Source organism: Augochlora pura, chromosome 10 (genome assembly GCF_028453695.1).
Source record: "Augochlora pura isolate Apur16 chromosome 10, APUR_v2.2.1, whole genome shotgun sequence".
Lineage (NCBI taxonomy): Eukaryota > Metazoa > Arthropoda > Insecta > Hymenoptera > Halictidae > Augochlora > Augochlora pura.
Window position 1 is genome coordinate 10272811 of NC_135781.1, and position 27550 is coordinate 10300360.

General features: G+C 37.4%; 1 protein-coding gene across 3 annotated transcripts in view; it reads left to right on the forward strand.

Annotated features, from left to right (window-relative positions):
• Window positions 1–27511, forward strand: part of Tsp5d (Tetraspanin 5D) — a 29917-nt gene extending 2406 nt beyond the window's left edge. Inside the window, exons 1-5 of one of the 3 annotated variants that reach the window (XM_078193590.1) lie at window positions 12213–12541; window positions 14536–14647; window positions 21856–22047; window positions 22891–23073; window positions 24481–27511. In XM_078193590.1, coding sequence (XP_078049716.1) covers window positions 14585–14647; window positions 21856–22047; window positions 22891–23073; window positions 24481–24816 — 774 coding nt within the window. In that variant the 5' untranslated portion in view covers window positions 12213–12541; window positions 14536–14584 and the 3' untranslated portion in view covers window positions 24817–27511. Of the gene's footprint in view, window positions 1–12212; window positions 12542–14225; window positions 14424–14535; window positions 14648–21855; window positions 22048–22890; window positions 23074–24480 lie in introns of those variants that run through there. The other 2 variants (XM_078193588.1, XM_078193589.1) reach the window with 2 other exon arrangements.
• The last annotated feature ends 39 nt before the right edge of the window (window positions 27512–27550 follow it).

Here is a 27550-nt window from a genome sequence, read left to right on the forward strand (position 1 = left end):
TAGGAAAATGTATGCAATTACATCAGAAACGTACCTACGCAATGAGATTCGCTATTGTTTGTCGATTCGCTTTTAGCAAATGGATAAACTTGTTGAAATGCCAGGCTTCGTTATTCCACGCTTCAATAGCTGCGGAAAAATGTAACCTAATTGTATCTTGCTACCTTTGGTTCATGCTTTCTCCTTTCCTTTATTACCGGTAAGATTCATTGAAGCACGAAGTATACTCGCTTCCATAAAATATATGTAATTTGCAAGAAAGTTTTGTATAGTTCCTAGTAGCAGAGATATTGATAAACTCTACTCAAGTTGTTAGTTTTATGGTTATTGTCCCTGAGAAAATTTTAAATGGATCAATTTTTTTGCACCTAAATATATGCTTGGGTTAGTTCTACAATAAGTTTTATGTCTTCTTATTTGAGATTTTCTAACACAATGATGTCATTAACTTCCTTGCCACGCCATGCTTGCATTCAAATCTTCCATAAAAGTAATCTAGATTTCTTTAAACAACTCATTGAAACCCATTACATAATTGTTACACACGCTTCAACAAAAGTGTGAGATTGCAATAAACGCTCTTTTTCAACCTTTGCAGCAACTTCCAGTTACTTTGATTGGCAGCATCTAATGATAACTCGAACGGGTCTCTTCTTAATGTCTAAACAAATAGCAGTTATTGGATCTCAGGATTAACGTGTTCTTGAGCAGATATCATTGACTTCTATAACCTATGTTGTCGAGGTCGTTTACAATTTACTTGTTGCAGTAGTGAAGCCTTAACGCAAATATCAAACTCAAAGTTATTTCAAATTTAAATAATTTAATTCATACAATTAAAACTAGAAAGTTAAAATTAAACATATTTCTCTGTAAGCATTCTAAAAAATCTTATTAAAATTGATTTTCATAAATTTGAAAATCAAGTAAAAAATTAGTGACTCAACGTGTTAAATAACTTATATACGAATTTTTATTAATTTATTATTGAAGACATCGCGTCATCTTAATAACTATGTTACCATCCTTGTCACAAACCGTTTGGTCTACTTCCATCATATTTCTTCTAAAACTGACAGCAAACAGCATGTATTACTGGGGCAGTATTTTAACAGTTATTATCGCGAGGCTTCAAATTAATCGAAATGGCTTTTGCAGATTTCTGCTTCTCACATTGCTAAATATACTAATAATTCTATATTGATGGCGTCTCGGCTTGTAAGACGGACGTTCCTTCGTCTCAGCAATCGCGAGACTCGTCTTCTACAATTCACGCAGCAATTTTGTCGCATGCACCGCGGAGACCTCTCGTTAACCTCGACAAAACGCCTCTAAACCGACGGCAGGAGGAATTAATTCGTTGCCAGCTAATAGCCTAAACCGTTACGTCAGCTGTCATAATTCCCTCGTAACAATCCGACCCGAAAACTCGGGAAGCATCGGTGAAATGTTCGAAAGTGGTCTGTGCGCAAAAGGGCCCTAAAACGGTCCACGCATTTGGATCACACAGTTTCGTACGTGGGACCGGTTGCGTAAGGCAATCGAGACCGTGTATTACATAATAATGATTATGAACGAATCTCATAATCAAGCTAATGCAAATTGTTCAACGACACTGGTCTCGTTGCAGCTCCGTTCCCCATGAGAAACAATCCCGGCACCGATCATGGCCAAATTATAGCGCGATCTGGTCTTCTTCGAACTGATCTCCTTATTCTGCTGCTCGAGCGCGGTAATTTTGTCATTGTATCAAGGTGCTATTGATCCTTGATAGTGATCACACTTTATGCTTACTCTAGGAAGCTTAAATAACATGTGAAGGTCTTTGAATGCATAGTTGTGCATATATTTGACTTGATAAAATATTTAAAGTATGAAACATGATTCTGTGTCATCACAGTTGGTACTCATATACGACTTCCTTGCTAAAGTACCTACAGTATGGACCATTATTCTATATAATCACAGTTTGTTAACATATGTGACTTCGTTGATGAAGTATTTACGGTATAGAACATGATTCTATGTAGTCACGTATGTATTACACATATACCTCATTGATAACGTATTTACAGTGAAACTTTCATCGTTTTTACTTTGAAAATGAAATATGGAAAGTGTCGGAAAGAATGAATTTCTAATAATCATCTTAACACTTTCGACAGATATTTACAGTAATGCAGAAAATGTTTACTTCAGTAACGTTGCAATAATTTCAGTGGTCTTTTAAATATCTTTCATAAATGAAAAGTTATCTTGAGTGACACAGTTCACTATCTTTTGGAATGATTGTGTAGTTCGTCAGAAAATAAATGATGTGAATTATCAAACGTTTTATGGTAAATAGTTGAATACCGTCTTATTCTAGATAACAATAACAACGCATTTCCATGTCGATTCCGTGACAATGATAGTACGCAGAACGATGCAGCGATGATCGAATTAGAACAATCTATTAGGTCGACGCAGAAATGCTTACGCTTTAAATTTTAAGCACAAGGCTGTAATAAAAAGAAACATACGTTAATATTATTAAACAATTTTGTATTTCCCTTTAATAAGATCTTGAATTTCTTAGTATGATTTCAAAGTCTCTCTGTTTCTAACCAATTTAACTCAATAAAAGAGTTGAAGCAGCGAAGATTGCCATGAACATTCGTGCTGTAGGTTAAAATGATCATTCTTGATACGAGAAAACCATCTTTCAGCGATTCCTACATTAATCTTTAACTTTGTTACACTGAACCAGAAGAACACGTCGAATACGTTCAATCTTTCCAATTTGACATTATCAAATTTCCATATAAATGAAACTGTTATAATCAAATTAAACAATTTAAGATGAGAAGAAGAAGAAAAATCAATACTAGAATTATGAAATCAGTTAAAACGTTTCAACATGCAATTGTTCTGACAAACTTTGTTATTCAAGTATATATTACATTAAAAATCATGCGGAGTTTAAGTGTCATATTGCTTGGAAAGCATTTTCGTTTTTTAAAACAATTTCGGTTTCTAATAAAAAAAAAACTACGAGCATAAGATTTCAAAGCTACCAGAAAAATATCAGTTGTCTTTTTTACTTTAAACATTCAAGTGTTTTATATTTCCGTGAGCGGCCCAATTAATCGAATCTTGTTACGGTCATAAACCAATAAACATTAATCGCGTTAAAATGACACAACTATAAAATCTTTTATTCGTACACATTACGCATCCACGCAATAGGACGGTCAGCATTTATCAAGAAAGGTCTCGCGAGCGAGTCGTTCTTGGAAATCTGAAAACCACTCAGATGGACGCAAGCGGTAGTAAACAATAGCAATTCAACCGACCGTTATTTTCGACTCTAAACCGCGGAGTGAACTCAATTCGAAAGTGTCGCTGTTTACACGTGTAGTGGCCCCGGCCGTTCGGGAGCAAGTGTTTTAATGATCGTCGATTGGAACAGGTTTCTGGATCAAGGACCGTAATCCTCCCCTCGCTCGGGGATTAGGAACGTTAATTAAATGTCGCAGCGGGCCGCTGCGATAATCCGCGGCGCGATCGCAACGCCGAGGAAATCGATCGTGCGAACCGGCCGAACGCCGATTTCTCTTCCCATGCAGCAGCCTCTTCGGGGAACAATCGTCCGCAGAATTTTTCCACTGATACCGGCCGCTATCTGACGCTTTCTTTCACGCCCGTGGGAAATTCCTTTCTCTCGAAATTGTCGAAACTTACCACCCGAGGCGAGAGAAACCATTTTCTGCTCGCGCAACACTTTGCCGTAGAAAGTACCTATCAGACGCTTGGATATCGATTTTTGTCGGATCGATCGTTTTTCCTACAGCAGTGTTTGCGCGAACAGAATTTGCAATCGCTGGAGAAATTTTGCGAGAAATCCGTGTGATGTAACAGTCTGATGTAGCTTGTTGAAGTCTGCGATTAGGGGCTTCTTATTCCGAAGTTCACCACTCGACTGTAAAGTTCAATTTCTCTAAATGTCTCGAAAAGTTTGGAGATGTTACAAGAATTAAATAATACGGTTATGGCATTTTCGTTTTGTTAATAGGTGATGGAAACAATTTTTATTTTGCACGAAGATCTGCAGTGTATGTATCATGGAAGTTTAAACAAGTGGTGGAAATTTTTAAGTTTGGAAAGATCTCTTATATTACTTATCTGTGAAATGTTGGAAATCATAAGCTGTCTTCTAGATAATAATTTTTTGATTAATTCTTTCAGGACGAATACTGTCAGATAATATATGGTTGTTTCCTTCAACATTTCTATGTAAAATAGGAAATTCCACGCGGAACTGGTCGATAGTGTAAATTCACTCCGTGAATTGGTAGAAATAGTGATACGCTTGTTACCTTCTTAAGTGGCGAGAACGGATATATCCGCTGTTGTGGACAATTGTTTCATTTAGTAAATTTCTTACCTAAAAAAATATAGCAGATGTCAACTATGAATTGCTATATATAGTTTTGAATACGATTGAATATGTACAGTATTCTATGCAAGTATTCTACGGCTTATCAGTTCCATAATCTTGTATATTTTACCTTTCAAGCAATTTACCTTTCGTTCGTTTAGAAACGTGTCAATAAAATAATAAAAACATTAGTGTCAAGATTTATACTAGTTAGGAACTTGCGGAATAATAATGAAGAACAACGTAACTTTATGTGTATCGACAAACGCATACATTTCTCCTTAGTTCATAAAACTTATAAAGTAAAAATAAGATATTGAAAATCCAGAGAGAAACGATTGCCAAGAATCAAGAAATGATTTGGAACTCTCTATGACATATACATCTGAGTGGCTTAGAATCATAGTGGCGTAAGTCACAATCTCTCATTGTAAAAACAAGGAGTACAATTGTTTACTAATTAAATTAATTTTTGCAGTAATTTAGAGTTAAGTTAATTCATAGTAACCTCATAATTTATTTCCCTGTTCTTTACAACATTTTGGCATGTACAGATTACATTTCAGGGCATGAGTAAAAATATTGAAAAATGTGACTTACGCCACTGTGAATCTAAGCTACTGATATGTAGGTCAGCGAGTCTCTTGACAATGAAATAATGAAGGCAGTCGTAAAGAAAATGGTGAGTGAATGGGGAGGCAAAGAAAAATCTGTAGATCGGTCGTAATCCCATAAACGAGAGTCGGATCACGTGCATTGCGACACATGACTCGCGCAGCGCCGATGTGCGTACACGGCCCTTTGTTCGATCCTCGGTCCTATCACGTGGGAGTGCAGTATAAATGCAAGTACACGCGGCCGCATATCGTCTCACGATTAACGAGCGCATTGTAATAAATTAGGAATTATGACGCTGGGCTCCCTCTCTGTCCTCAGATCCTTTTCGCAATTGACGCGCCGCGTTTTCCTACGGCTATCCCCTTGCCACGGACAATTCGATGATTACGCTTCGTGATGGATAATTGCGTTCGAAGGATCCTAAGTTGGCCAAGTTCCACCGGTCATTTTCTTTTACCAATTCATCCTTAAACAACTGAAATCGTCGAAACGATCTCACCTAATCCGAGAATGCCTATTATCTGTCGGAGATTCACGGACACCGGTTACTCTCTCAATCCTGAAACAATAGCGAAGATGATTAACTACAGTTGCGAAATCTGGGTTTAACGTTTATTGACATGTTTACCCACGCTATCGGTTCTCTTATGTATTATGCAACGGTGCATTGTGTGGGCCGCGCTTTAACGAGCGTCTGCAATGTATCTGAAAAAGTCTCTGCGCCGTTTAATTGAGCTTTCTTTGACCGATTGTCTCGAAGTGTTAATTAGCCTTGCTAGCCTCGTTTGCGGTGGAATGAATACCAGGTTTTTGTATTGTGACTGGCAAGATTGCTGGAGAATCTTGTTGCCGTTTCTGTCGGTATTGGCCGTGTAATTAATTAGGTGAAGCAGAAAAATATTTCATTAGCAGACTGCGAGTCTTTGTGCAAAATAAAAATTGTGGAAATGAACTGTAAGGAACGTAAATTAGATGAGAATTAGATTTCTTATTTGGCCGATTCACTTTTCCCATAAATGTATAACGGAACAGCAGCCTATTCGTTGGGTACATCGCCCAGTCGTTTGCGTTATTATCGATTTTATCACGTATTTATAATTGCATGTTCAAGTCTAAACAGATCAAATCAAAGCAGTTGTTTCACTTTTTTTAATTGACAGAACTGAGTTAGTTGCTCGTCAAACAATAAGTCTTCAAATATTAGGTGTACAAATCGTGCAATGAATATGCTTGCATTTGCGATCTGGGAAATCATTCATGCTTAATAAAGGTTGATTTACATTCTATTTAAATATATTAAAATTCACACAATGCGAATATTTCTTAGCAAAATGTGATAATGAATCAATGAAATTTCAAGAAAAATAATGATGAATAGATACGACATTTTAGATTACAAACTTACATTTTTAGACTGAACCTGATAAATAAATTGCAGATCGGTAAGACATTCGCTAAATTAAAAAAAAATAATGATTGAGCATAACGCACAGATTAAATATCTTGTGCAATAATTAGTTAACCGGCTTCCAAAAGAGCACGAAAGCTATAAGCAAACTGCGAAAACTATAGATGAATCGTGAAGATGCAAACCAAATTGCCATTTAACACTTTATCCACCGGAAGCTTATTAATAGAATTTTCAATTATTGTACCGTATTAAGGGGAAGTCTAAAATTAATTTACTGTATGAGAATTTCAACCGAAATGATTAGTTTATGTTACTGAAGATTACTTGTTGGTACACTAATGAAACATAGTACACTACTATAACTATTAAACAATTTGTGGAAATGTTTTTAACTGTAAATCGTGAACTCTAAAAATCATGATATCATCGCCAATAGATAACGTGGTGTTAAATGGATCATGCATCGCACCATGGATCTCCAAGGTGGATCGATAGATTTTCCGACGCGGGTGGCGATAGCCCATCATGGTAATTAGTCGGAAAAGAGGCCCGGCACACGATCAAGTTGAAAACTGTCTTGCCGTTGTGCCGGCCGTCCCTTTCCTCGGTTACGTCACGTGGGAAGTTAGGCGCGTAGGACGCGTTAATGCCGTCGATGGCACGTATTACGAAGTGAGAAAGAGCAATGGAAAAAGAGAGATGGACGGAGACCGCTGGAGGGAGAAAGAGAAAAAGAATCGTGCCGCGTTAACTCTTACGTTTAAGCGACGTCCACACCGTGGCCGCCGCACCGAGGCGACGAGCGGGGAGATCATAGATGATCGTAAATTGTCCGCAATTGGCAGGAAGTCGTGGCAAGGGGGACCGTTTCTACGCCCCCTCGCACTCTCTTCGCCGTTCATTAGCCGCCGCGTTTGCGGTTCCATTTCGCTCGCCTACCGAATTGATTTCAAGTACGATTAACCCTGCTACGCGAATCCCTGGCGAGGATTTTGCGCGGACGCTGGCCACCTGTGCCGGAATCCTGACCGGATCAGCTGATGACACTTCCTCTATCTTTCTCCGTCGAGGATCATCCGCGACTCTCCATTCTTCGTGGCTTTAACAAGGTTTATTCGCGAAAACAAACAGATTTAGGGGATGAATTGCATTTCTTTCTGGCAAAAGATGTTGGTATTTTTTATAAAATAGAAAGATGCAAGTAATGAATTTGGTACTTTGTATAGGTATTTCTCTACCACTTTGGTTAAGTCGCGTGAATTTTTTGAGATTGATTTGTTTGTAAATGCAACTTTTATGTATGATTTAGTATCAGTTGCTATGATGCCTGCCTTCCAGTCGAAAATTGTAATAAGATTATATTCTATGTATGTTGAAGTTTAGTGTTTATGATAATGTGAAACTTGACGATGTGTTTCTTCTCTGAAATCATTTTTTAGTAGGCAAAAGAATTAATTCTTTATTAGCAGTAATAAATTATATGTAATCTGGATTATTTCACGCGGAAAACATTTAATGTCTATGCTGAGCTGGAAATTACTCGATTATCAGGGTTGGTGAGTGAGTTTTTAAATATTTTTAAATTGTCTCCTCAAGACTTCTTATTTATCTGTATTGGTTTTTCTGGGAATAATTTAGTATTAATGATGTTTAGTGTTGTTAGCATTCATATACGTAATGAATGGATTGGAAGATAATTACTGCAAATTTTTATAAATAATGGTAAAAGAATTTCATTGTTGCATTACCGGCAGTGGCCAATAAAGGAATCCTCAATTACAATAGTTTATAGTTCAGCAGTTCAAGTGTTTCTTGCTTCGTAAATTCCAATTAATGTTCGCAATCATTAAAATTGGCTACTATCGACACTTACTGCAATTCCTCGCCAACTTCGCTCTTAATGAGAAACAAAAGGATACGTATAATGATGGCATTACACAGCACTAATCGGCACGTGTCATATACGAATCAGATCTGATAAATGCGTACGAACGGACCGGAAGTAAAAATAGATCGTTTATGAAAAGACAACGAATTCAACAATATATTCCTGGAAGAGAATAAAAGAGAAAACGAAATAACCTATGGAGGCCACAGACAGGTAAACTCGACAAAGTTACTCACGGTAATTCAAGATTTAATTGTCTCGTGAAATCGTGAATTCGGTGCGGTAGTTTCGCGTAAGAAAAGGTTAACAACCTGCTGCAGTTCTCTGACGGTTATTATAGTCGTTGGCTGTATTAATTGATTTATCCGGAGAACAAAAGTTTTCTGTAGTCCACGAGCTCGATTTCGATACGCTGAAAATTGTATTTTGTACTGTGATAAAGCGGATCAATATTATCCAATCCTGATAAAAGATTAATCAACAGTTTAATCGAAATATTCCAGCTGGCTGACTTTGAAAAGTAACCTTAGGTACCACAATTTGTAACAATGAAATAGTAAAACTAGGATTATTAATTTGCTTTACTAACCTTTCTAAAATGTAGAACTGAATGAGGAATGTCGTTTTTGCGTAACGTTTCTGAAAGTGAGTAATTGCGATTATATTCGATGTAATTAACGTCAGCTGGTGCATCACCGCACAACTAAATTTTCATCTTCTAATGCAAAGAATATCTTGTAAAAATACTCGTCTGTTTCGTTTCTATCTTCCAACCTTAACATGGAAGTAATATTAATTTGTGGATTTATTTAATTTGTATACACATTTGAGACCAAGAGATCTCCATATCTGAAAATCGGAATAATTGCATAGAATTCATAGTCTAAGATATATTTGTGCAGAGAAAATCGATTTTGTGGAATATACATCTTAGACCGTAAATTCTATGCAGTTATGAGAAAAATAGCAACATTAATTATAAAACATAAACATAATCGTGGCATAATTTTGACAAAACAGCATCGTCAGAAAAACACAAGGTTATAAAACAATGCCTTACAAGAATATAAAACAATACAATAGGAAAACATAAAAGAGATACAATACAAAAATGTAAAATATATTGTTCTCGATTATTTAAAATAATTAAGAACAAAGATCAAGTTTTATTTAACATGAACAGAACAAATTTTCTATCATCCATTTTAATACTTACACGCATATCCAGAGAATTATACTAATTGAAGGATCAGTCATTTGCCAAAGAATGTAATTCCCACATTTCTAATTTAACCCACGGCTACTGCAAGTGACTGTAATAAATTGTATTCCATAAGTTACACGTGACAGCGTTAAGAATAGCACATCTGGTGGTTTCAGGGAAAACGCGGCGTGTCTTTTAGAATAGTAAAGGTCCGCCATGGCATCCATGGTGCACGGTCACGGTATCGGCAACGAGGATCTCTGTAAACATTGTCGGCATGTTCGGCACACTTTTTTCATGCATTAAACATCGCAGGGCCCGCGCACGTGTAAATAATGGATCTAGAGGCGCGCGCGTCGATCCGCTGAATAAAAGATCCCCGCCGCGATTTTACTCTCGGAGCGCTATAGATCGTTCTCATTAAGGCTCCGGCCACCGTCTTGCAGATCGCACTCGCTGCTACGTCGTGCGAGGATCCAGCGTAATTAGGATCAACGGTTTCACTGAATTGTCAACGCTCCTCTGAGAACTTCTAACAACTATCGTACTCTCTAATCTCGAGAATGGACGATGATTTATCGCGCGTAAACCGAGCCAATTTCTGCGAGTCGTACGTTTTCTTCTGCACAGACATCATCGATAAGGCATTTTTATCCTAATATTTGTTTTAAACGATTGTTTCATAAAAAAAAGGAGAAAGTACGAAGAATATTGAATAAAAAAGGTGTATTAAATACCTTAATAACAGCAAGCAAATAAGACAAGTTATCTCATTCCTGAAAGATTCAAGCCTATACAGTAAACTCTAATATTCCCAACTAAAAGTCGTCACTAATAACCGCAAGTGTAGTTGATGCGACGTAAAATACTAGATAAAAAAAATAGCTTTCTTTTTCTTTTTAATTTTTTATTTCTATATATATCATTTTATATTTCATTTCTAGTGTACACCATATAGCAAAGGGGTTTTTCCTATTGACATTAAAAAACTATTATAGTAATTCTCTTCAGTTACCTCTGAACTTATGAACAAAAAGAGACAATTTGAAAAAAGCAGATACGATTATTCGAGCCTTGTGGTTCGTTTTTATTATTGCCGACTGTCAAGAACTAGAGAAACGAGTCGCAAGGGTTGAATAATCGTATCTCCTCCTTCCAAATTGTTTTCTTTTCTTTACAAGGTGTATTATTATTATTATTTATTTTTATTGCCTTCAAAATATGTATGGTGAGTTCGTACTATCTCTTGTTCATTGTTTCTTTAGAAAATTCTATTTTTTTGTTAGGAATACGGCTGTTGCTCACATAAAAAATCCCAGAAAATAAATTGTTTTTCTAATTTTTTAATTACTCTAATGAAAATCAAGAAAGTTAAGCACGATCAAAAGAATGCGAACCGACCGTCTTCCTTTTTACGAATACGCACATAGAGATCTGTAGCGTAATCAACAGAAGGTCAAATTGCTAGTTGAATGTGTTCGGTGGCGTCACGAGGACGACTGTCTTTGCACAGGTGAGGCTACGTCGTCGAGAGGAAGAAAGGAACGTGACATAATTGTCGCGATCAGTCGACTGTATCAATGAAATTCGACGGGTTGGAAAGCTGTAATTTCTTACGGTTTTGAGATACATAGCTAATCATACAGGAACGACAGTGCACAATATTATCGAAATGATCGAATTGGATTTTTTATGTGTAAAAATATAGGGTGCCGTACTAGCATTCTGTATCCTAATAAGCTTGCAATGGCATAACTAAATATTAATTCTTATCGTTGAAATTGGGGATACTGAATTTTACCCAGTATTAGTTATTTCTTGTACTTATTTATGCTTAACAAACGATATACTAGTTATTTATATTATTTTGTTTATTAGTTATTCTTGTCCATGATTGTTGAATAATGCACATAGTGCCTTCCGCGAACATTGAAATTTATAAAAATGACTTTGGAATCTGTGTCTACGCGAACTTAACTACTTGTTGCATAACAACCAGTCAGACTCGTGATGCAGATTTTAAACAGAATCTCTTAATAGTGTTTGTTACACGTTTCCTTCCTCTTGCGAATATCAAGTCTCTAAAGAATGCAAACAAATGGCTACACTCTCAATACAAATAGAGTAAATAAAAATCAGTTTTACAAACGTTTGCATATTTATGGAAAATAATCATCACCATAAAAATAAAACCGCGCCAATAATTCACCTGTCAAAACTAATTACATAAGGAACAAAAGAAGTTATACGACATCTGTTTAATCCTTTGACCACCGCGTCAACAACCACAAAAATTTCATAAAGTTAGAGAACTTTTTTTAATTATTTATTAAGGAGTTTGTTGCCCTTTTTATACATTAACAATAACAATTAATTAATTATTAGCTAATGGGATCGTTAATAATTAACAACAAGATCCGGAATCGATAACAGCGAAAAGTTCTGAGCTTCGCGCTTCAAGACTTCTACCAAGAGGGTCGAGAGATCGACGCGGAGATCTCGAGTGCCCGACGGATCAATTCCGGAATAAAAATACGCGTGGATCTCTAAGGAGCGGTCAGACACTAGTCGGCCGGCAGTTAAATCTCAATCCTTCCGAGAGGAAAACACGCTGGCAGATTTCCGGCGTCCTTGAGGTTCTCTCTCGTAGGAAAGTGACGATTCCACCACCGTCGGATAGGACCCACGCGATCGCGATCACGATATCGGTATCGCGTATGGGTGAGAGAGGCCCCTCTGTCGGCTCGGGTGTCCCGTTAGGGGACCTAGAAGGCCCAGATGGGGCCGGAGCCAATCGCGTCGACCCGGTTCCGAGCACACCGGAACGGATCCTCGACCGACGAGGATCGCTCGATCGGCCGATCAGTCAACCGGTACGAGCGTTCTCATCATCGAGTTCTCGCTTTCGGAGGTTCGCGTGCCGAACAATCGTGCCTCGTGCTACCGAAACACGACGATTTAGTTACCGGTATGGGAGCCGTCATGCTGAAGAGCTGATCTGTAAGTTTACATAACGAAATCGAACTCTACGTTGTTCTGTGGGAGCGTTGCTAATTGGTTGTCAATGAGGTCTGGATTACCTGGTAGCGCAATTGTGTTTGAAACCGTTCGTGTAATATTTTTCTGTGCTGAGTAGAAAAAGCATGATATAAATTTCTCTTATTTCTCGTCTGCAAATGGTACTAAAATTTTGGAGGTATTTTGGCAATTTCTTAAGGAAGTCAAATTGTGCTGCTTCTGTGAGAAAGATCGAAGAAAAATATTAAAATTGTGTTTCTTTTGCTTCCTTTTTCAACAATTAACATATGCTTGCATATTTTTATGTTTTAACAACAAAGGGCATATTTATGTTGCGTTTATCTCAATTTTGATTCATGAGATGAATGTAACTTAATAGTTCTCCTTTGACAATTGTGAAAAGTATGCTGGTTCCAGAAGCTAACAGGATCTCTTTTTCTGTAATAACTGTAATAAGTATGATAGGCCAATTTCAATAAGAAAGAAGGCGAATACATTTCATGCAGACATACGTTTATGTTAATAAACGTAAATGAACATTAATGAATGCGAATTCACTTTGTGCACTGCAGAGTATCTGGTGCTTCTGCAATTTTAAGATCTTCTAGCTTTGTTAGAAAAATATAGTTTTATGCGATAACTATTTGTACTATGAATAATAACTATTTGTACTCTATTTAACAGTCTATTTTGTGGGTGCTAGCGATTTTCATATATTTTGCTCTTGAATCTGGTGATTCTTTGCATCGATATTACAGCAGGTGTTTCCGTAATTCTTCAATTAGGTACTAAAGCTCACATCTCCGGGTAAAATAAAAATTGTTATTATCAATTGCAAGAAACACATGTTCATTAATTCTTCAGAGGCTTTTCAACTCTCTGTCTGTTCATTTTTGTTACAACCGCATAAAACCGAGTTACTGAGTATATCGAGTAAGAAAAGAGAGGATTTAAAAATATATTTCTAAAAAGTCTTTGTTAATTGCTCATTTTAGTAACAGTTGCATAACATCTACCTATTACTTTATATGATTACTTTATACTTAATAATTTTTAAAATAGAATAACTTGTTTAACAGTGAATGAAATTACTTTTCTGTAGATATTAGAGAGACTAATTTATTATGTAATGTCTAAAATATATTTTTATAATTTTGCTATTACATGAAACGACAGGTGAAGGGAAAACGCGTTTGTTTACTTATTTTTGTTTGTTGAAATTCTGTACAAGAGTTAAAAATTAATCAGTCCCTAACATCTCAACAATTTTAACACATTTAGTCGATTTTTAAAACCGTTATTCTGTCTTGAAAGGTGTCAGAATCTTAATCGGTATATTATGACAGCTTGTAAACGAATTTCGGCATTCTCGGAAGCGATCCACTGCCCTCTGCCACAGCTGTCAACACACGTTAATATTCATCCACGCACCTGGGATCATAGTTATGTTTACCGCGGTCCCGTGAATCGGTAACGAGACAAAGTCAGAATTAAATAATCGCGGACTCCGTTCACTCGAGGCGGAATGCTCGAGCGGAATACGTAATCGTCGCGTGCCCGTCGGTTCCACGCCGCTCTTTATCTACATCTTCTATCTCTCCTTCTTTTCGTCATCTCGCTCTTCTCCACGTTTAGTCGGTGGTCGAGGCGTTTCCTGGTAATTCGGTGCGATACGCAGTTCATGTACGAAAACATCCGCGCGATTTCTTTCGCCTTGACTTTGTCATTGTACCGAAATCAAGATCATTCGACGATCGAACATGCTTGTTAAGGGTTGATGGACCGCCGGAAAAAGTGTCGGGCTTGTGAAATCATTTCGTTGGATTGCATGCAGTTTAATGAGCTGAAGCAACTTGTAGTTAATGTAATACGGTCTATTAAGGTTTTCGTGAAACGCAGAAAGTTGGAATGGAAAGTTGCTTGGTAAGCTGCGTTGCGAAAAGGGAATTATGACATGTCGTGTTTGGTGGTTCCAGGAAACACTGCCAGTCCTTTTGCTGCGAGGAAAGGGCGAAGAAACGAGCCATGGGTCGCACAGGATACACGTGCATCAGGCACGTCTTCTGCTCCCTCAACGTTCTCATTTGGGTATGTGGAATTTCCCATTCTCGCTAACAAGTTTCATTATTCTTTATTAAATTATTTATGCTTGCACGATTACAATTTATTAGAGAACCCTTCCGAGCTTTTAATTACATGATATTATACGAACAATGCATTGAAGATGTTTGAACATCATGATAATCATGGTAACAATGATTCTAACAAAGTTCGACTTTATTCGAATTGTTTCGATTAAATATTATCCGTCGAGATAATTATCCAAATGAGTTATTTTAATTGAATGCTTTATTCAACTGACAAATCATTGAATCATCACAAATAATTATAATTATGTATTCGAACAGTAATGCGAATAATTGTTGACAGTTTGTTTGAGGACGTGTGGCGTAATTTTTAACTGCAAAAATGTTACACAATGAAAATATTATCTGAGATATCGTCAAAACGTGAAGCAATCGAAAATATACAAATGCCTCACATATTCTGAATTTTATTTCGTGTTCACAATAATGTTGCTATCTAATATACGTTCAGTTTATACTCAAATCGTTCAGAAATGTTAATTTTTAGTAAATTGATTAATAGAAATTAATCTTCTTTTGTACTGTAAGCAAGATAATAATATCATAGAAGATTACTTAAATTTTCAATTAGATAAACTAGTACATATTTTGGAATAATTAATTTACACTTGTAAAGAGGTTTTTGCAGTCTTATTAGTATACTTGAGACTCAAAATATTAAGATAAGACTTAATATAAAGACTTAATATAAAAATATAAGACTCAAACACGATCATGTGCTTATACAAAATAAGTCATAGAAACAAACACTCTGATTAAATTTATTTACTAGACCTGCCGTGATAATGAAATATCATTATCGTTGCAAAACAGTGAAGAAAATAAAAGAAATAAAAACACAAGTAGAGAAAAATCAGAATAAGCGGCATAGTGTAAACACGGTTGCTATGCGTAGCTGCGTAAATATGGCGGCTCGGTGTAGCAGCGTAAATATGGCGCATTAGGATTCAGGCAGCGTGGTAAAAAAATACTAAGCTAGGAAATCCGAGAGGATTTCTTAATTAACTCTTTAACGTTTTAGCTGTACGTAGAAGAAACTCGATAATTCCAATTTAATGTTAAATTACAAAATAAAATCATAAAAGATTTTCAATAATCTTTAAAAATTTTGTTAGCTGTTGTTGTTATCTTTGCAATTAATAGATCGAAACAATTGTCAAATAGTTAATTACATAAACAGGGAATAATATAAGAACAACCATAAATATATTTGATGTTTCTCTTACATTTTATTTACACATTTTTAATACATTTGAATAATATATGCAGTGCACACGCTACTAAACTATTGATCTTTAGGCATTTAATGTACATCGACGCATTGATTCAGCGCGTTGCTGCGAAATCGTTTTCAGAAAACTGCCGGTATAAAAGATGTTAAAGTGAACTTCTGCATTGAAATTTTTATGTAACACCTTCGTTACAGCATCTTGCGCGTCTCTAATCAAAATGGGACTATAAAGTGGCCGCATTTCCTGTATGGTTTGCGAACGCGCGATGTTTCCCTAGAACCTGTCGCGATCACCGCTTATGAATAGCTACTTCTGTAAGACCATTAGCCAGTTAGTAGCGTGTTTTTTTCTCGGTCTTAGCACGCGTTCCCGTTAATACCATCATCGTCCATAAAAGCATCTTTCTAACCGGTTAAAAATACACGCTGTATCGCTGACGCCGCGTACGCGGATTGAAAACACGCGTGCTCGGAGGCTCGTGAAACAGTCACGGTCTCGAACAGTGATCGCAGATCGTCGGAACAATCGGGCTGATTTGTTTCGTCCCTGTGTTCTTCTCCCGCCCTCGCCGATCCCAATCCCGCACGGATTGGAGAACGAGAGAAGAAGACGTCGAACGATCAGGGGAGCCCACGCATGCGATTTAAATCGACCAAGCATTGTCATTCCCGGCGCATTCCGGTGCTCTCTTCTCGAATTTATTGTTCCACTTGAAATCGCCCGTCCCCGCCGCGTGCAACGCTTAAATAGGACATTGAACCGTGAGCTATGAGCTATGAAGTTACGGTACCGTCAAAGACGCGCAACTACCTACACGCTTGGTAGTGACTTTTCCTTGTCGCGACATCCAACAAGTACACCTGTCCTCGACGGCTTTCGTTGCGCTGTGATGATATTTACTGGTAGTTGTCTGTTCTTCGAGGACGATGACAAAGTACTGCGACAGGTTCTCTGTGAGCGCAAATTGGCGTTTCATGCTAAAAGACATTTTTTTCCAGATTAATTTCAGTAAAGTAAAAATTATTAAGACTTTGCTTATTTAGATTTTATGCAACATTTATTGCAATATGAGATCGAACAAAGTTCATTGAATCGTTTGAAAGCAACTGCATAATTTCAATGAATCCGAAATAAATAATCAGAAAATGATCATTTAATAATTTTAATTTGCGGTTGCAGGTTTAAAGATACACCAACACATGTTCCTTCTTTTGGTAATTTCAATAAATGGAGAATAATGTAATAGTATTCATAAATAAATGCAATGTGTTTGTAGTTAAGTATTTTACTGTCAGAATATGTATCGAAGTAGATTGTTCTTGCATTGTTAGAGCTTAGACACACAGATACATGCTCCCGTTTGAAGTTATGTAATTATGATGGTTAAGTGGGTAGAAGAATAGCTCTGCCTTTTGCAATGCTGTTTGACCATCCATAGCTGCGAGATGCGTTCTTAGAAAGACTTTGGTTTATCAGATCACTGTTTAATGAAAGGCAGCATGATTCTCATAGAAACATTCCCTAAGATATGTTTGTTGAAATGCATATTTTCAGTATACTCTAAATTGTATGTTCCTGAAAGCCATGTCAGAGTCCAAATTTTCTTGGATTAACATAAATGTTAAATATCAAGTATATACAGTGGAAAGTACAGCATGGAACGAGTGACCTATCGCTGATATTCTCAAGATACTGCACACAGAGTAGTAAACAAGTGAACTAAAACATGGCCTCCCAAAATTCATGCTATATTGTTTTCATTTTAAGTTACGCTTTTAATACAATATAAAGTAGTACTGGAAACCGCAACTATAATTTAATCAATTTTCTAAATTAAATTATCGCTATCATTCATATCACAGTTGAAAGTCTTCCTAAACGAATAAGTCCTACTTTACCATGGGAAGACCTTTCCTTTTCCCACTGTTGATCAATCTAGTCTTCAGAACGTCTGAAACAAATTCTTAAATTCAGAAAAAATATACACTTTAATTCGATTCTATCTATAATCTAGAATTATAATGTGGAAATAGAACCACGATTATAAACCTACTAAACTTCGTCAAAAATCCATACCACACAACGAAATAGATCTTTGTCTTCTACCCTCGAGTCCCAATTCCCCACTTAACGTGGGCTATTTCAGCCGTCAGAAATCAGTCGATCGGTCAAATCTCTTCCGTATAATTTCCCAAATTTCTCACATAGCGCAGCACGCCCTTAATTACACGGTCGACCAGTCGCGACCATGATCGACGGCGTTGAAATTACGCATGCAATTTCACGCGACGCGAGCCGGTCGCTAATCAGAAGCAGCGGACGTGTTCCGCGGCCGTTATCCTGTCGAGATCCTTAACGGTACCCGTTTCACGAGCCCGCGTAAATCGAGCATCGCGTTCGATCAGTTGATCGCGGCTGCCTCATTCAACCCGGCCGATTGTGACCGCCGATAGAACCGGTGCACCGGCGATATTGGGTCGGTCGAGCACCGTGCTTCCAGGTGATTCCGGTGTCGGCGCATTAAATCGGGCTCGGACTAGTTCGACCGGATCGGACAAGCCGTCGTTGTTGCCACAGAGATGCTAATTTACCCGACGTGTCCGCGCTTGTCTAGGGTCAATATTCCGCTTGGCGGCGGCCTCTCTGCGCCCGACTGTTGATTGTCCGTCTTATCTGTCGGTGAATGTCCTGCCCTGGTCTGGAAGTTTCTTGAAGGCATGGTGTACCGATCGCTAACCACCTGCGCACCGGTTACTTCACCTTTCGTCGGCTTTACTAATTAATACTGCTGACTGAACATTTCTTGGCTGATTGTTTGGCACAATTTCTATTGCTAAATGATGCAGGCGAGGTATATGATAACAAATGCTGGATTAGAACTTGGATAGAGAATCATGTATAATTTTGTATAATATTGTTGCAAATGATTGAATATAGGTATTCATTAGTTTATTTAGACGCTGTCAGAAGAATTTGAGGATATTGTCTTATTATTTTCAATTTATTGTAATTATTACAAGAAGATGGACTTTTTCATGTGACTTATATTTTAAATTAACTTAACAAATAATTTAATTAATGCTCAACATTGCAATACAGAAATTAACTTAAACAAATGAATTGTTTTTCTATTAAACTGGTCAAGCAGTCTTTTTAAGACAATACATTCTAAATTAATTAAGTAGATTCTTCCTTTAAAGAAATTCTGTCAATCTGAACAAGTAGTACTGCCCGTTAAATATATTTTATTAAAGTGACTAGATGGTCGTTTCCTTTGAATAAGTATCGTTAGATTGGTCAAATCACTTTTTCCCTTAAATGGGTTCCGCCATGTTGATCGAAGAGCATCTTTCTCTATACTGGCTTTATAGAATTGTTCAAGTAGTGTCTTTTTTAAATACATTTCATTTTATGAAATTGGTTTTGATGTAGTACAATCTTGTTTCATAAATATATTTTATTAAACGAACCAAGTAGTGTCCTCTCACAAAGAATTTTCCATTTTTTCAACAAATATATTACATTGGATTGGATAAATTTTCTTCGGACTGACTAGTTCGTCTTTTCTTCTAAATAAACTTTATTACATGGACCAACCGATCTTTCCTAAAACAACTACAGTAAATTCTTTCCAGCATGTAAACAAAAATCGATAACTTGGAAATTTGTCAACGGTATAAATTAACAAGTATAAACACGAGCCGTAAAACTGGAATAAATGTGCTCCCTTTTCACAAGTTCTTCATTTTGGTTTACAAGTTGAGAAATAAGTGGGAGAATTTATATCACATACACTGAAGTTTGACAACAAATAAGCTAAAAAACAAGACGTACAGAGTACAGCGAAATGTTTACGTGCCGCCTTCTGACCAAGGAAATCCTGTTAGTTCAGAGCAACAAAACATCACGCTCATTGAATAATGCAACGAACGATACCCAAAAGAAATGCTCGACAGTTTCCGCGTGCGGTGAGAATCTCGATTATTCAGCCGCTTCGAGGTGTAATCGCGACGAAAAAGTGGGTCGACAACGTGAGACCACGTAGCCGGGTACTGAAACGTAAAATCGAGTCAACGCGACTCTGTTGCACGTCGATTTTCAATTTGCCAGACGCGAAACTAACTCTGGGGCTCGATTTACACGTTCCCAGAATTTTTTTCTCGCGGTCGCTGGCTATGGTTTCAGGGGAAACTCTCATGATCAATGGGACATAGTGTCTCGGAGCGAACTTGAGACATTGGTGACAGAGAGATTAGAAGGGATATTGACCTTTCCTGGGGATCTGCGGTTTAGCAATTTGCCAGTGGAGCGAGACCGGCGACGCAGATTGAAGCAATCGTTTTGAACCGAGCCAGGAGCTGTTTACGATTTCTACCGATCCTTGATTCTTGGATTCGACCTGATTTCGAGTTAAATCGTCTTTATTGCTAACATCTGAAGTAGCTCCTTTCTTGAGGTATTCATTGCGAACCTTAGAGTTGATTGTAGAAATGAGCGACATTTAATCTGATAAAACATGATTAAATAAGACAGGATACAATTCATTGCAATATTTTTTAGAAATGCGAGTGGAGGAAGGAAATGGTAAAATTGTATTCAGGATTATAATCCTTAATTTCTAAGATCACGTCAGGGTTACTAGTTGCAAATCTTCCATCTTCGACAGGTATCGATGTAATCACGAAGCTTATATTTTCTAATGAAAAGAATAAAAAAGAGAAATAATCCTACAGATCATAGTAACGTAGATTCGCGTAACAATAAATTTTTAAATCTGAGTAATTAATTTAGACGCTTATATATAGCTTATGCGCCAGTCTAAAGTGTCAAACGAGGTCGCAGCTGATCATCGAAAACTGCAACAATAACTGCTTGCAATTTAATTTGCGTACATTTCGTAAGCCACGCGAAGAAAACATATTTGCGGTATACTTCAACCGATTGCGTAGGCAAAAGTCAAAACTGACTTTAAATACAGTCGGTCTCGCCGACCGTCACGCCGAAACGAGCAGCACGGTCGACCAGTTCCAGGCCACGTTCCACAGTTGTGCTTTTTGCCGAAACGCTGACCACAATTCCTAACTTCATATAAACTGAACTCAAATCTGTAATCAAAACTTCAACATTTTTAAACGATGATCTAATTACCAACAAAATAAACATGTTTTTTAAAGAAGTAAACTGCTGTAGAAATTAATAATTTTCTGACTTTCGTTGCAAAAAATGTTTTAAAGTAAAATATGGAAATGGAAATCATGAATTTAATGCTTCGAAACTCGTAGAAATCAAGGTTTTTCACCCGTCTGATCCATATCAGGTGTAACACTTTAAAAATTATGAATTCATGTATTTCGAAAACAGTGTCAGGAGTAATCAGATCAAATTAAATCGAAGAAGTTAAAATTAAAGTAACGAACGCAGATTATAAATAAAATAAAGTAAAATAAAATGCCATTTATCTATTCTAAATAATTTATTTATTACCGTGTTCTCTGTTATTTTCTTTAATATTTTTCTCATTCAATCGCACATCACATAATCAACATTGTGTATATTAATTATTTCTCTAACCTTTCATCGAAATAAGAATAAAATTTTACAGCATATTGAAGGGAGAATTACAGGATTAAATTGAATGTTATTTCGTTTTCTTTTTAAGTGCAGAGCTTATAATTGTCACATGTATTGAAAGAAAAATATGTGTTAAACTAGAATTTTTTAGATGGAATTCCTGATGCACTAAACGTGCCACGAGCTGCAAGGCGTTTGAAGTTATTCAAACTTCATTTTTGATGATCTCTGGTTTGGTAACCTACCAGTACATTTAAAAATTTCAAGCGGAAATTATTACAATTGGAATGAAATGTTATATGTATAACAACAGTACCATATTAGCAGACGTTTTCTTCTGTTGCAGCTATGCGCTTGCGGAATTTTGGGTGCGGGCATCTGGCTCCGACTGGCGTACTCCGGCTACATGACCCTGATGCCGTATTACAGTTTCGCGTCAGCTGACTCTCTACTGTTAGCCGCTGGTACCGTGACCTTCGTGATCGCCTTCTTCGGATGCTGCGGTGCCTGGTTTCAATCTAGATGCATGCTGATCACGGTTCGTAGCGTTGGGTACCCTTCCGTTCTGCGACAGGTTCACCTTCACGCCGGGTTTAGGTTCGCCGGTGTCGATGATAATTGCGATTATTGCACCTGGATTCTCGAGTAATTAAAGAAACGTTGCGCCGCGTTTTCATTGCGAAATAGCTTCTTGGTTGACGATCTTACGAGTTACAAACAATCGAAGATTGAGAAAATCGCAGTTGTGTACGGATTTCAACCGGAGACAAGTAATTTGTACGTCTTTCAGTGATTGCAGCCTGACTATCCGTTTTTCAATTTCGATAAAATTTTCAGTCGACGAAACGCATTTTTTAAATTTTCGTTCCTAGCTCAGACAAAATAGTTAAAAAATGAGAGACTCGAAACAATAGCAAAATTAATAAAATGTATTTTAGTCATGGTACAGTAAATTAGTTTCTTTAACATCTCCAAAAATTTAAATCATTTGATCGAGTTTTAAAAATGATATTCCATTTTAGAAGGTGTTCGAACACTTTTTGTCAGGGATCGTAGTTTCTTTTGTGAGAAAATCTGTAATTATATAAACATATCTTTCTTTGTTCGGGTCGATGTTCACTTGATATAAACTATTCTAAGATTGTTGCGGATTGCGTTATTGAATTATTGGAATTAATTGTCGTGCATGCTTACTATCTCGACGTTGTTGGACGTCATCTGCAATTGGTTTTCTAATAATGGTTCTTGATCTTGAGGATCTAGATAGACTTGTACGATCCTGGATTTTAGAGAAATACTGTGCCTGCAATAAGTAACTGCAAAGTTGCCCAAACAGAAATATTGTTCATGACCGATCTTTTCTCCTTTAACTCTGCTCTAGTATTTCGGATTGGTGATGCTGATGTTCCTGGCTGAGTTCATGCTGGGTACTCTAGCCTTCACCTTCAGGGCTCACCTGGCCCATAACTTGAAGCAAGAGCTGCTCTTCGGGATCGAGAAGCACTACAACCACACTAAGGAGCCGGGATCCATCCCATATGTTTGGGACCGCATACAGACAGAGGTAATGAAAAGTTTAATACCAAAACCTTTAAAGTTGAACATCGAACGTAAAAGTTTGAAATATCGCATCAGTTTGATGTAACAGATAATACTGTATCTACGGTACAATACTGTAATACAATAATACTGTATCTAATAACACTGTATTCCATGGTGAGAGCGAAGATTAACGGTTCGACTTCTCTTACTCTATACTTTTGTGCAATTTGCATGCCTTGATTTCAAGGATTCTGTCAGCCACCTAGTTAAAAGGTGCCTATTAAGCGAACTGCAACAGAGTATCGATTGGATGCAAAAATACATAGACAGTTTGACGACAGTATTGCGTTACATACTGAATAATGTAGTAGTCATGATTGGGAATGGCGTTAAACAAAAGCACACGCGACGATAAATTACAAATACGTAACCGGCATTAAATCGAGATGCTTGCGTAATTTGAGGAACTGTGCATTCACTCGATTACCGGCTGCACAAGTGCGTTTAATCTGGCGAACGACATTCTGCAACGTGAATCAATCCACAAGCGTCATTCATTGCTTTCTGGAGGTCTGTTTCCATTATTTCCATGCTGAATGACTCGAGACGATATTTAATTGCATTCTCAAATTCAAATATGAACTTTTATATTTAATAAAAAAATTTGATTGTATGCATTAGTTTTGTAAGATAAAACTAAATATCGTTTTGCTATCATTTAAAAGTCTGCTCTTCTAGCTAAATAAAATAAAATATTGCTTGAATTGAAACTTGACATATCCCAATAATTGATTACAACGAAGAAGCAGAATGAAACATTCAAATGTTAACGGTGTAATACAATGAATACAATAATGAAAATATGTAACAGTTGAACAAATCCAAATCAAAGTTGTCATTGCATTTACGTTGACAAAAATATTTTCTATAACCAGTAAGGTGTGCTTATTACGCAAAAATCTTTTATTCTTTTACGAAATAGTTCTGATGCTAACAACAATTTTTATTCATCTGCAGACATTAAGAACTTGTTCATAAGACTTTTGACATTTTTATTCTCTGTAGCTCGTTGCAACGTTAATCAATTTCGATGAAATATTCGATTTATTTTTCACTGAAACTTTCACTACTCTCTTTGCTTTATTCTACACTATATATTTCATTGTTGTCTTTCATTATATTTTTCACATTACTCACCAATTATCGTTTCTTTCAAAATTAATCAAGTTTTAAGAAAATAATAGCGAAAATGACTTAGTGTAATTGTAATGCAATATGTTCAGGGTAAAATCCCTTCTAAATGGTTAAGTTGTCAATTTTAATTGACTTGCTGTGGAAATGATTAAAAATCGTGGTTGGTGGGACTACGATGCAATCAAAGTCAGAAAGTCAACATGAAAGGTACCTAACTTTCCAACATCTCTTCCAGTTCCAGTGCTGCGGCGTGCAGGATTACACGGACTGGTTCCAGATCGACGCGTGGCCAAAGGAGAATCGTGTCCCCGACTCCTGTTGCATGCAGCCGAAACGATACTGCGGCCGCGCAGATCCCAAGGGTCTGAACAAGGAGCTTTGGCACAAGAAAGGCTGCGTGTCCGCTATTCAAATGTGGCTGGTGACCAGGCTCCACGTGGTCGGCACCGTTGGTTTGGTAGTCGCGTTCCTTCAGCTGTTCGGCCAGGTGGCCAGCATGATCCTCTTCTGCACAGTTAGGCACAAGAGGTCTTCCCACACGTACAAGAGCTACGACACTACGAACACCTAGAATTTTCGATGGATCTTAGACGAAACCGGCGTCTAAGGTCCATTCGGATAGGCTATTCGGAACGATCACGATCTTCTTCTTCGCCGTTCGAAGAAGGTTCTGATCGTACCATCATCGCGAGATCTAGACCCTTGTAAAGTCTCTCCGTTTCCTTGATGAGATTCTTCTTCGGTTGGAGGATCGGGTTGTCCTTTAGGCAGGGCTGTTTGTTCGGAAGTTTTGGGCATGAAAGTCCGTCGAGATTTTTAAAACTGTTTTTTGAATAATCGTACCTTAAAGGTGAGATAGGAAAAACTATCTTTGATATCCGCATTACCCTTGTGGTCCTCCAGGAAGAAGCAACCTGCTGTATTTAAGATTGATTAGGAATTAAGAACATCCATAGAGGACATTACAATTACTTTTCTTCTCTGAATGTCCTGTATGATTCTCTAGGACATAACAAACGATAGAACTCAAGATTGGTCGGGAACTAAGAACTTTTATAGAGATCGTTAGATCTATTTTTCTTGGATGTCTGTCTGTTGTGATATTTTAGGATGGATCAAAGAATTGGATAATAGATTGGATAGGAATTAAGGAAGCCTGTAGCAGTCGTCCAAACTATTTTGTATGTTTCGTATGTCTCCCTTGTGATACTTGAGAGAATGAAAGAACAAATTGAATACAAGATTAGATAGAACATAGTAAAATCTGTAGAGCTTCTTAGAACTATTTCCGACGCTCGTTGCCTTATTGTAGTTATCCTGACCAATGAAAAGTATTGAATGTAAGATTGTCTAAAAGCCATGACGATCTATACGAATCATTAGTATTATCTCTATTGCACGTTTGTCCAAGAATTAGCAAATCGTATAGAGTTCATTTCGTTCATCCAATAGCGAAGAGAAGTTTGAATATAATGCAAAAAAAGTATCTAGATTCTTCGAAGATTTTGCGATCTGAGAAATCCAACGAGGCTGTCTAACTGTAGTTATTATTTACGGTTGTCTGTCTCAGTCAGAACGAATCAGAGAGTTGCTCGAAGGAGTGTAGGTTCTGCAAGAATTGCCCTTCTTAGAAATGACCAACTTTCGAGAAAACGAAGATCCTTGTCTCTCCCTTATTAGAGTCCAAGACAAGAGTACCATCTTTCATAAAAATTGTAGAACCCAAGGAGATCGAAGAAAACGTTTGAACCGATGTCTGTCTACGAATGGGAGTATGTCTGTGTAGAAGTGTCTGAAAAGACCCGAGCGCGACCCTGCCGTTAGGGACATTCGATTGAACAACCGGTGAACAAGACGATCGTTGTTTCGGTCCCCGACGCAGTAGACCCTGGCAATGCGGGCTATCAACCAGGAAGCGAGTTGAAATGATCGACGAGTGCAGCTCGAGCGATACGCGAGCCGGCCCATTAGTCCGACGGCTCGTTAGCTTTGATAAATGATGATTCCTCCTTGGCTGCTCGAGAAACACTGACTCCTTGGAATAGTAATTCATCGCGGTGACCTTACTCTTCAGAGAAAAAGGGATGCAAGGCGGAAGCGAATAAAAAAAAACGCTATTGAAATTGTTCTCGTATCGTAGGATGCGGTCTTTTATGTTATCATTGCATGTTTTATTTACTGCGTTACGTTATCAGGACTGCGAACGTTTCTGCGAATTTCTAAGAAATTCGTCAATACTTGTACGGCCTTCAGGATAAAGAGTCATCCGTTGTCTATTTCTTGGTACTGTGCAATCCTTGTTTTCTACCTTTACATATGTTGCAGGACACGATTCTTAATTGAATACAGTCTCGAATTATACAGTTCATTATTCAAGATCGTGTTACAGAAAATGTCATACGAATGAGATTATTTTGATTCTCAAAGAATAATCTTTCTCGGAATGGTTAAAAAGAGAACTTTGGAAACAATGCGAGTAACTGTTAAAATGAAAACTTTAAGAATGGTGCAACTGAGACATCGTATTATTCGAAGGCTCGTACAATTTTTGATCCCTTGCAAAGTTTCGTGTTATTCAAGGTATCGCAGTATTCAGGTTTGTTAATATTCAAGCCATTTAAAAGAACTGATAATCGAGATAGAATTCGCCGATTTAACGTGCGAGATGATCTCGCGTATTGCCTTGTTTCTAGAAAGCGTACAAGAGTTAAAAGTTCAGCGACAAATTCTTCTCTTCACGAAATACTTTGCCATTCGCAACAACATTCGCAGTCTTTCTATCAAGCACTGTGTATACCAAAATTGCTTTCCGACCGGCCCGGCGTGCAACGTTCATTTTTCTAGCGAGTGTTCCCGATTCGTTGGTACGTCTGGCCGTGCAAGCGTGAAGTATGTTTATCGAGCAAGTATGTCTATCGTTTTAGGATCGAGTCGACGCAACCGTGGAACCCACAGTCGTCGAGAATGTCATTCGCCTAGCTTTAAAAAAACCACGGACGCGTCGATCGTTTTCTAGCGTATTTATTTGATCCCTGTACACCATCGTACCGTAGTTGATAATTTAGCAGCACGTGTCGCCTATTGTAATATTTTCTCTAATGAAAACCGCGATACCGAGCACCGTTCGTTAGAAGCTGCCGACTATTAAAGCGAACATAGTCGCGACGAGGAACAGGTTTACGGAGTCGTCGATGTTGCAAAAATGACGCAAAGCTCGTGACGTTGTACGTATATCGATCGAATAATAAATAATATATTTATGCGACTGTTGCGAAGTTTTCATTCACCAATTGCGTAAGAATTCT